The 12290-nt window shown below is 35.7% G+C and overlaps 1 protein-coding gene across 3 annotated transcripts in view; it reads right to left on the bottom strand.

The window, feature by feature from the left end:
- The window catches only part of CTNNA1 (catenin alpha 1), a 281342-nt gene that overhangs the window by 90414 nt on the left and 178638 nt on the right, over positions 1–12290 (bottom strand). For all 3 annotated transcript variants that reach the window (XM_074313590.1, XM_074313589.1, XM_074313591.1), the window contains one exon: positions 9666–9869. In XM_074313590.1, coding sequence (XP_074169691.1) covers positions 9666–9869 — 204 coding nt within the window. The remainder of the gene's footprint in view (positions 1–9665; positions 9870–12290) is intronic.

Genomic DNA, 12290 nt, shown 5'->3' with positions numbered 1-12290 from the left:
TTAAAATCAGATTTCTTTCTGAACATTACAAAATTTAAAATTGCTTTGAAGAAGAAAAATCCAACAAATGTCTTCCTAAAGCTTTGAGTCCATTTCCTCAATTAACACATTTTAAGTCTAAGAAAAACTGGCTTTGAAAAGGTGACGGGAGGCAAGGGGATCCTTTATTATAACAGAAATCATTAAGTAAGGGTATGAACGACCAACTTTTAAAAACCAAACAATTTTCCCATATATAATGACTTTATTTTTCACCAATACAAAATCTTAACTGCAACATGAACAAGTATGTTCTGCTTCCCAGCAACAAGTGTATTTATTATTATGAGCTTTAAAGATTATAATTGGGTATCACTGGTCAAATATTTACGATTTTTCTTATAAAATATTTCAGGTTATTTTACATCAGGGAATAATAAGCAATGTTCCTATAGATACATGGACAAGGACAAGCAAAAACATAAATCTTTTCATTCTTAGAAGATGAGTTTTGTATTTGAATCTACAAAACCAGTAATTCTCCCTCAAAGCAGGGAGAAATAACTCAGGACAAGTATGCTCTGGAGTTAAATTTAAAGGACAATTAGCAAGGACATCTTGAAATAAGATGCCACACTGCATTCTATTTGGAATACTATTACAAACTACAAATTACAAAACCAAAAGTTAGAGTATCTGCAACTGGAATAAAACCAGAATAGAAGGACAATCATTTCAACACATCTGAAAATAATACTTGTAAGACAATTTACTGCCCAGATGTTGTTTCAGCATAAAGCATCTCAAAGGAAATATCTTCCTTATAGTGTGTCTCCAAATCATGTCATTACAAAAATGTCCTGACATCATTTTCAGAGAATGACCAAACAAAATCAGTTCTCAGCAGTCTTTGATTCTAAATATCCAATATGCCACTTTAAAATAAATAAGCTATTTAGTGACTGTCAAGTACTTACTTAGCAATCATCAGATGTGAACACAGATTCAACCCAAAATAAACAGAAAGAATAAGGACATTCACTCAGAGAAGAAAAACATCACATTCCACAGACTTTCACCCTTCTATTTTTATATTATGACTAAGAAATATGAAAACCAAAGTAACTTTCAAGAGAGCAGGCCTGAAATCAGAGAAGAGGAAATTTCCTGGCAGACAGGGCTATACCTGTCTCTCGCAAGGAAAGTTTAGAAACTCAATGAGTTTTCATTAACTACCTTAAATTCTCTAAAACACCAAATTCAAAAAATTATTTTAAAGATCAAGGGACATAAAAATATTAGGGCAGACAGTTATGATTGATAAGCTTTTACTTTTACATGTTTGTCACATATGAGCATTCTAAGATAACATAAACAGCCTCCCAAAACATCCAGTTTACTAATTTTAAACAATTACAATATTTTAAATAAACCAATTTCTTATCAACACATGACAACCTTGCCAAAAGTAAAGCCTACTCCTTGGGCCAAAAGAATAAATGGGGTAGAAGGAACTGTATTATATTACTTAAAATAATACCAATTTGCATATGTACAGCACTTGATAGTTTTATGCTCACATCAAACATGGTATCTCCCTTGCTCCAAATGAGGAGGAAAAAAGACCCTTCTTGCTATCTATGATTAGATGCTTGAATTTCAAGATCATCGCTTCCGGTATATGACAATTTTTGTCAAATAAAAACATTACGGTGTGTCCTCATCCACCTATTCACCAAACTGGGCACCGTGCAACTTCTTGGCTATTCCCAAAGTCAAAATGATTCAGGACATAGAGGCAGCCACAACAGCGCAACTGAAGACACTCACAAAAGAAGACTTCCAGAACTGCTTCAGAAAGCGGCAAGAATGATGGGGTGTGTTCGAAGTGTGGGGGGAGTATTTTGAGGGAGATTAATGGCAATGTGTCTTTTACTGTAATAAATTTGTTTTTATTTAAATATTCACCATATTGTTTGATCACATCTTGTACATATTCAAGTGCAGATAGAACATTCACAGAGGTAGCACTGGGTCATAAGACAAACCTCGTAAACAAATAAAAGAACTGGAATAATGCAAAGTATGTTCTCTGACCATACTGAATTTGAATTAAACTAGAAATTAATAACACTAGAAAATTTCCAAAAACCTAGAAATTAAACAACATACTTCCATATAATCCATTGGTCTCAAGGAAAATTTAAAAATGTTGTGAACAAGAATGAATATACAGTATATCGAAATTTATGGGATGCAGACAAACCAGGACTCCTATGGAAATCTGTTCTAAATCTTTACACTTGAAAAGAGGATAGGTCTCAAACCAGTAACCTATGTTTTGCCTCAAGAAACTAGAAAAGGAAGAAAATAAACCCAAAGGAAACAGAAGAAAGGAAATCATAAAGGGCAGAAATCAGTGAAATTCAAAATAATAAAGAAAAATCAATGAAACCAAAATCTGCTGCTTTCAAAAGATCGATAGACTTGATAAACCTGTAGCCAGACCGACAAAAAAAAAAGAGAGCAGATACAAATTAGTAATATTATGAATGAGTTAGAGAATATGGCTACAGATTCCCCACAAACAGGACAACAGAATGCTACAAACAACTCTTGTCATGTAAAATGTGACTAATTGGATAAAATGGACTGCTTCCTTAAAAGCCACAAACTTTCAAAATTTATCCAAGAAGAAATAGATAACCTAGACAGTCTTATATCCATTACAGAAATTGAATTCATAATTTCAAACCTTTGAAACAATTTGTTGGCTGGACTAGATTAAGGCTTGGCAAACTTCTAAAGAGGGCCAGGTAGCGAATATTTCAGGATTTGGGAGGTATTTGGTCTCTGTCACAACTACACAACTATGCCATTATGATGGAAAAGCAGCCATAGATGATAAGTATACAAATGGGCATGTCTGAGTTCCAATAAAACTTTTATTTACAAAAATACATGGTGGGCCAGACTTGACCTAAGAGCTATAATCTGTCAAAACCTGCACTAGATAACTAGTGTCACTTCCAAATCCTAAACTTTATAATTCTGTACTTCCATGGTAAAAAATGACTTTGATATATAGTTCAAGAAAAGGATGATACAAATGCTATCACATAGGTAACTGACTCTGTTTTGACTTATTAGAAATGTATACTACAGTAAACAAACAAAAAAACACAGCTCACCACTTCAATCAAACTAGTTTTGAAGGAATCGTACCTCAAAAAGATGAATCAAGTCCTTATTATGGTGAAAAAGCCTCAATTTTTCCATATTAATAGTGCTTTGGAAATAAATACAGTATATGATCATAAACAAAACCTAAAAATCCAAGACATATAAAACTAAGGGTCTAAGTTTATTTTGAAACTTTATACCATTATGACCATAAGAAACTGTCAATAATGTGGGGAAAAATACAGAAGAAAATTTATATTGCCTATCATCCCACCACCTACTGACAATTACTAATATTCTGATATATTTAGAGGTTATTACCTTTTAATCCAGAAACATTTTTTATATATGAAATATTTTCAAGCCTGCCTGACATCTAAAGAGCTGCAAGTAATACCAAGGACAGTCTAACAGCAATTTTGTGGAAGCTAAAACCCTATCCATCTGCAGCCTGACACTGGGCAGGTTTCCATGTCTGCTCCATCATCCTGATTTCAAGAGACCACTCCACTATTGCTCTATTAGGCCAGCACCATTTCATCTAATACATAAACATGCATCTTTTTGCATATAGAAGGTTAAGAACTTTGCCTGTTAAATATTGCAATTCATAATGCCAGAGTAGCATACATAGGAAGTGATACAAAATATAACTGGGATGAGATGTCTTCCTCAGAGTTAAGAAGCTCTTTTAAACTTCTCATCCGTAAGAAAAATCACACATTAATTTTTGACAAATAAGGTTTCCAAATTAAATAAATGCTGCTGTCAAGAGAAGTCTTACATATGCTCAGATTTTGCATTCAATACAACATCTATTTATATCTAAATTCTCCCAAATATGCTAGGCAGCCCAGAGAATAGACACAAATCAATACAATCATCTGCAAGCAAAGCTACAGAACTATTGACTAGCAATACAGGTGAGGAGACCCAAGGGTGCAAACAAAGATGGAAATCCTAGCATATTGTAAAACAAAACTCAGCCCCTGTAGCTGCACATGGCAGAGCCAGCTGAAACATCTATGACACTCAAGTTAACACCAGAGAGTCTAGCAAGGGAAGGCAGGCTATGAAGCTTTCTTGTTCTGCTCACTTCAGGCATCTATACCAGACATGGGGAATTAAAGATTTTGATGTAAAATTTATTTGCTGACTTGCAAAGATGTGTAATGATAAAAAGTATTAAGAGCTCAGACTTTCAGGTCAGAGGGATCTGAGTTCAAGTGTCAACTGTATATATATATGTATTTTTAAGCAAATAACCAAATAAGGATTATTATGGAAGTAAAATAGGCAATAATGTATGTTTCTTATCACAATGGCTGGCATATGGTAAGCAGTATAATATTTCAGATAATCCTTATTTTTATTGTTAAAAAAGAAAAAAACAGATATGTGTACATATACATATGCCCAGAATAAAGTCTGGAATGCTATACACCAAAAATAGGTGGTAGGATTACATGTGACACATAATGAACACAGAACTTTTATAATCAGAAAAATATTCTAATTTTGAAAATAAGAAAATGTAGCCACAAAATAATGCAGTAACAAGCTCTTCGCGGAGTCCTTCAGAGGCTGGGAAACTCTGGCAATGCTAAAGTGATTCCAGGAAGGCATTTGCAAAACTGAAAAGAGATTAGCATCTAAATTAAGTGCTTTCCTTCACTACAATAAAATATATTTTTGAAAGTGAACATTAACTGCATCCTATTCATACATTCCATATCAAACTATTAACCAAAATCAAATAAAAATTTTATACCTGATATATTCAGAAAATGAAAACCCCTGTACAATACAAAAAATGTCCAGTTATTACATTCCTCTTTTAGGACCCTACAACCACTGCATCCATTGGGGCAAGAACAAAGAGAAAACTTATCCTTAAGCAACATCAGCCTCACCAGGTCCTAAACTGTACCGATTTTCTTCTGACAAAAACTATGTTTTTAGGTATAAAAAATATAAACTATAACAGGTATATGTATGGGTTACTGTGCCATTCTGGCCATTCAGTAAAGTTGATGCCAAATTCTTATCTATTCTCCTGAGCTGGTTGGTTACCCAGTAGTCACAACTATCCAAGAGAAACACAAAGCAAACAAGAAACATAAACTATATATATAATTATAAATTTCCCAGTAGCCATTAAGTTTTAAAAAAAAGAAAAAAGTAAAGTTTAAGTACAGATTCTTTTTAACCCTGTATATCCAAAATATTATCAATGAGGTATTATTAACATACTCGTATTTTATATCCTTTTTATATACTAAGTCTTTGAAGTCTGGTGTGCAGCTTATATTTACAGCACATCTTAATTTGGACTAGTTACATTTCAAGTGCTCAACAGCCACATATGGCTACTGGCTACCATACTGGATGGCAGGAGCTAGAGCTACTCAAGCCCGAAGTGTGTGCTGCTTCTTACCAATTAAAAGTCCTAACTCTAGTCAGTCAACACATACCATAAACCACTAGGCAAGACTCCTCAGGCCAAAACCAAATGGAATTCATTTCAAAGATTGAGGTCTTCTATGTTTCAGACACGGTGTTAAATGTTTTCAGTTTGGGTTTTGGTTTTGAGGGTGGGGGTTGGATTTGGTTTTTGAGGGGTCAGAGGTTGGAGATGGATATGGTAATAGAGACAAATAAGTTTGGTCCAAATAAATTCTACCATTGGAAAAACAACTTAAAGCACATGCCCTAACAAAGGGAGAAAGGAACATTACTAAGAATCAGCATATCCCTCAGCAGAATGAAGAGTGTTAAATAAAGAATTCAGCCGTTTAAAGTACAGGGTTCTTCAGAAGGAGGTTTTTAACTGGCCTTGAAATAACTTCCAAGAACATTATAACACACAACTGGGCTTCGAAGTCAGCTATTATATATTTAAGGAACAAAAATTTAAACCCAACTTGGTAGTTTGTTTTAACCAATTAACCTAATAATTTGAACCTTAATTATATGACTATTTTCTTTATATGCAGAGAACATTAAGGTTAAACTATTTTAAAATTTATAAACACTGCATAGAAGGGAAGAAAACTGGAAATATATATCCCTAAATGTTAACAGTAAAGGTGGTTCAGTAATTTGATATACATGTATGTTCAATTATGAAAAAATAAACAAAGTGGCAATAACTCTTTTCAACTTCAATTACATTTCCTTTTAATGTCAATCCATTTACTTTTAAACCTTTTAAGATTACCCCACCCATCCAAGCTGTTTTTCTTTCTCTAGAACCCTCACAGGCAGAGTAACCTTAGGCTGACAGAGCAGGAACAAATTAAACTTAACCACAATAACCACATTTCATTTCATGGAAACCTGAGAGTCATTTGTGGAACTACAAAGACCCACTGAATGGTTAAACCTCTGCTGTCAGGCATCTGAGACATTTCCATGTTAAGTAAGCAGGGGTCAGATGCATTATGTCTCACATCAATACCTCTTATAGCATCCTAAAGTAAGTTAGCAATAGAGCCAAGACTATCTATCCTCCACCTCTTCAAACCACAATCCAAGCAGGAACATTAAGGCTGCTGGACTCCTGGCCCTGGGAGGCTTTAAAAGGGAATTTGGCCCTCACCAGATGAATTAAATTTAACTCCACTCTAATCTAAAATATCACTTTCACTCACTGTTTTATTTCAGAGTACTTGGTTTAATTTTTTTCTACAAATTCATCTGTGTACCGAAGATGTACAGAAAATGAGGTAAACCACCCATGGCCTCCTCTCCCAAAACCTTCTAGAATGTAAGGCCAATAAGGGCAAGAATCTTTGTTTTTTTCACTAATGTATCCTTAGTACTATGAACATCCAAAATTGTTCATTTTATTCATTCTCCCAAGTCAGCATGAGTTCATTAAGCAAGCACTCACTGAGTACCTCTGCTAGCATTATACTAGACCCTGGAAGAGTATTTTTAAAATAGTTCCCATCTTTCAAACACTTAAAACTCAGCTGCAGAAGTTACATGGATAAAGAAAATACAGTTAAGTAATAGTTCGAGGAAGTAAACAATTAGGTGCAAAACTTTAAGCAGCAAGGAAATAATATAAAAAGGTGCAGTTTGAAATGGGCTTCAGCAAAGAGATTGGGGGGGAGGCTTGAAGGAAGAGAGGATTAGGTTTAAACAGGTGGGAAGGAAATTTCAAAAATATAATGAATGTCCTACTGCAGGCATGAGCTCAGACTGGTCTGAGCAGGTGAACAGACTGGAAGACGGAGAAAGTGAAGAGAGCCGGAATAAGGCAGAAAGCAACAAATGCAGCAAACCATCAGAGCAGTTTCTCCACCTTACCTGCACGTTGGAATCACTTGGGGAACTTTTAAAAATACTGACAACTGGGCCTCAATCCAGTAATTCTGACTTAATTGGGGTACAACCTAAACATTAGTAGTTTTGGAAGTTCCCTCTGGATCCTAGTGTGTATCCAAAGTTAAGAATCATTGCCTTAGAGGAAAGAACAATGTAACTTGGTAAGTGGCAACACTGGATGAGAAAGGAAGACTCGAGATTATGGAAAAAATTTGAGAGTATATTATCTATTTAAAAAAATGACATTACTGAGAGAATCCAGGCAATGAACAAAGTAAAAATATGTGAGCCCTTCTGGACTTTACCACTCTGTCTATAAAGTTCCATGTAGTGAATTAGTTTTAATTAATCGAGATTGTCTCAATTCTCCACATACCGTAATTACTTGCCCAATCATTTTCAACAGAAATCATCAAAACTTAAAGTGAACCATCTTTTAAAAATCAACCTAAAGAAAATAAATCCTCCATTAAGTCCTCTCAGGTTTCCCAGCTAGAAATCATCTCATCCTCCTTGCAATTTTAGCAGTGCCTAGAATAGCATTCCCCGTAAGTGCCCTGTAGAGACCCTGTGTGTTTCAGAAGGGAGGAATCAGCCTCGTTCCTTTTACACAGTGCCAGCAGACTAGTTTGCACGTGACACATAATATGAACTGAGTGACAGGCAGATACTGCCGGTTAAGTTCTGATTGTCACTAGAGGTTCTAAATTATTTTGATGCTTCATAAATAAGCAAAAATATATCTCCAGTTGCTTTTGCTTCTTGCAGACCCTTTTACCGTTTGAAGCTTTCAAATGTGCTTCATTGCCCTCTCCCTTTATCCTCACTCTATCCCTTTCTGACAGGACCTAGCCTGATCACTGCTACACGAGTTAACACAGGAAGCTAAATATTTTTATCTTTACGAGAAACATGCCCAGACACCATCTTCTAAACTGTATTGCTGAATCTCATGATAATTTCTCTCAAAACCCCCATTATAATCCTCAAATTTCAGTCAAACATCAATTATTGTTCTAGTTTTCACTTCCATAATAAAATGTTATATTAAGAGTGCCACTATGGTCTCCACATCTTCCGTATACAAGACTGTTTCCCACCTTCCTTACATCCACGGAACAAACAGAAAGCACTATTTGTCTGATACTCTAGGGAGAAACCAGAAGGTCAAGCATGACCAGGGATGATTGGCCAGAAATCTGACCAACCCCAAAACTCAAGGGGTATCTTGCAGACTGGTTAGGAAGCTCTAGTGTGGAGTAATGAGGACAGATTTACCACATAATCTTCCCCACCAAAGGCTGTTTTTAATGTGTTTCCTAATCATAACTGCATTGGACACTTTGGCACCACTTCAACACTGCACACGATGGCAGATTACTGATCTACATACGCACCATGAGCCCTTCGTTTACTGTATAAAACTCCAACACTGGGATCCAGTCTTCAAATTATCCATTTTTTTACATTTTCTGATTTTCAAGCTCAGATATGGGTTTTTAAATGTGTCCTACATTTTCACTGTGACATATCAACCACTTTTTCCATTTGATTTAACTAAGCCTCTAATCTCATTTTTGTGAAGTAGACTGAATACAATCAAAACATGGCAATGGCTTAAGAAAATTCAGTATGCTCCACTAATTTCACAATATGGTAGAAACAAGATAAACACAGGAAAGCATTCATTTTTACCCCAGGAATTCCATCATGACTCACTATTATCTGTTCTCTTATATAGGCATACAAGTAAACAAAGAAGATATATGACAAATGAACAAATGAGAAAGTACCAAGATCTTTTCCTGAAAAGTATTAAGTAGGCAAAAATCACTAGTGAAAACAAATGTGCACTGTCCCTCTTCCCTTTAAAATAATTTCATATAATTTTTTATTTCATTTATTCCTTCTTTGCCACAGGAAAATATTGGATACAAGGTCTAAATTACAGCAACCCTATATTAGCAATTAATAACTGGAATGGAAGAGGAAGTATCAGGGAAGGAAAAAGGAAGGTAATGACAATAGAGAAAAAAATCAACAAGTACTGTGTTTGCTATGGTAAAAAAAAAAAAGACAGGTATCAAATTTCATTGGTTTTTAAACAAAAACCTTAAAAATTCAAAAACACTATTCAGTCTAATACAGCTCTGCTTGGAAACACTCACATTGCCCATGTACTCCGAGAGCAGGTCCTGCAGGGCCTGGCGCACGGCGTTACATTCCGCCACGATTCTCTCGCGCCGGTCATCGCGCGTGCAGGACGAGTCGGCCATCAGGGCAGCCCCACTAATGATGCTTTCCAGGCGCTCCTCCAGGGAAGGCCTAAATCGCTCCTCACTGAAGCTCAAGGGGTCCACAATGATTTGTTTCTGCAGAGGAAGCATTAATTGAATGTTAGTACTAATCTCTGTTCCCTCCATTCTTTGAAAAGGTGAGGAAAGTGTTGATTAGAAAAAACCAAGAATTTAACACAAAAATTCCAGCGCCTGAAAGAAAGTTATACTCCTTGGCAGATGAGGGGGCTAACCCACACAAATAGGTTTCTGGTGGTTCTCTTCTCAGAGAAGGCACTTGAAGCAGTACTAACCAGCTGAATGGGGCCTAGATAAGGTATACCACCAATGCAAACACAAATACGTCAGCATAAAAATCATGTTCAAATGACTTAATCTAAACACCTAAAGGACAGTCTATACAGTATTAGTACATTAAGGATAAATAAGTTAGCTCTCTTTTTATTTTCTAGGAGCATAAAACTGCTACATGACACCAGCAGAACTGTTTCACCACACACACAAAAATCAATAAATAAAAAACAAAACACTAACTTCTGTACTCCAAGTTTCAGAAAAGAATGCATTTATCATTAATTTCAACCTATTTTCCTTACCTTACACATCTCATCAAATTTTATGAACAATTCAGCCTCAAATTTATCCTGTTATGTCTAAATTTGAGACTTTCTTTGCTCAAAGACCTCCACGTATTGTAAGAGATGTAGTAATCTGTCCCAACAGTTACATCTGTGATATAAGTGCCCCAATAAGAATAAATCCTTCCTATGTTTCCCCTTCACTCCCCGACTCCACTTAAATCCAGCTTTACCAGTGATAAGTGAGGTCAAGTCACAAGTAAGCTATAGGTACAAGGTCAACATCAACACCCCCAGGACAGCCGCTACTGGCCTCCCTCCAACTTCTCCACTTGATACAATTTATCCTTTCACTGCTAAATGTCCGTGCAAGTATTTTGCCTTTAATTTTTCTTTATGGAGAAGATGTTCTTATTGATTTCAACTTAAATGCCAAGATTTTTCTTTAAAAAGCTTGCCCTTCTCCAATAAGTATATATTTCTTCTTTCCCTTCCAAAGAAACGTCAGTTTCAAAATTTAACATGCAATACCTTGAGTTTGTTATTAGCCTACATTTTAGCTATTCAACTAGATTGAGTTACTGCAGGATAAACTGAATGCACAATATGTTCTGACCAACAGGAATCAGGAATGAATGCATACAGAATTTTAATGGAGTCACAGAGCTATAACCTACCTGCGATCATTTAGCCCAACCCCCTCATTTATTAATTAATATTACTGATATTATTACTCAACTGATATTACTCAACTTAAGACAAATTGTAACCCTTATTGCCTTGAAAGAGGCCAATAGCTCATACTGCCAAATTTGGGGGGGCAGGGGGGACAACAGTGCCAATAAATTGTAAGGTACATCACAAGCATTTGCTATAAAGTCACGTAATGTTTAAGGCTGCAGAGTAAAACTTCAGTTCTGACACCATGGTCTTTAGGCTTAATACTGTTCTTAGGATTTACGAAAAGTCTGGCATCAGCCGTGCGTATCAACAAGGATCAGCTCCCCGAGCCAAAGTAAAGGGGAGAGACAGGAAAGGAAAGGTAAAGACCAGGGAAAACTGTTAAAAAAAAAAAAAAAAATGCATTCCATTATACTGATTCTTCACTTCAAAGCATTCCAACTTATGAGAAGGTGCTGGCCACCTGGAAAGCAATTTTCCTTTATGGTAGTTAAAAATTAACCCAACAATTGGTTTTTAATTTAAAAAAAAAAAATCTTAAACTGCTGCCATCTACTGGAAGCCATGAGGCATTGTGGGTAAAAATTTTAAAATACAAAACCCACCAAAAAACTTATTAGCTACATAGGGCAGTATGCACATGGAATGTATAGGCATCATCTATAGTAAAAGGTAATTATACAGCATTATGCTAAGAAAGTACTTCAATCCCAAAATTGCTAATCTTGATTAAGTTTAGTCTATTATTACAATTTAGTTGTTGAGGAGAAAAAGTCTACCTAGGCAGACAAGTAAAATTATGACAGCACTTCTGATGCAGTCACTTAGAATGTATCTGTATCTCCCACTAGACTGTGAGCCCTTGGAGGGCAGAGCCTGTGTGCACTTTGCTCTCTATCTCCCAGCTTCACATCTGCCAGAAGGTTAAAATCTTGGTTGAAATGAACTAAACTCAAATATACTCAAGAAAGAATGACCTCATAAGGAAACACAAGTAGCATAAAAGAATTCAGAAGTTTAACTCAAACTAAAAAAAGAAAAGATAAATGCTTTCAGCCACGTCAAGTAGACTGATGATTCATAAAATTTCTTTCAACTTAGATTGCAAATCGAAGTAGAAACTGGGCTTTCATCAGAAACCGGGCTTTCATCAGAAACCTTGATCACAGTTCCCCAGATATCTGTTAACTTTGGGGGATGGTCAAGAGCCTCAAGTTTCCTCCCAAGCTTAACTTAC

This window comes from Rhinolophus sinicus, linkage group LG10, assembly GCF_036562045.2.
Source record: "Rhinolophus sinicus isolate RSC01 linkage group LG10, ASM3656204v1, whole genome shotgun sequence".
Lineage (NCBI taxonomy): Eukaryota > Metazoa > Chordata > Mammalia > Chiroptera > Rhinolophidae > Rhinolophus > Rhinolophus sinicus.
This window is presented reverse-complemented; position numbering and strand designations above follow the sequence as displayed.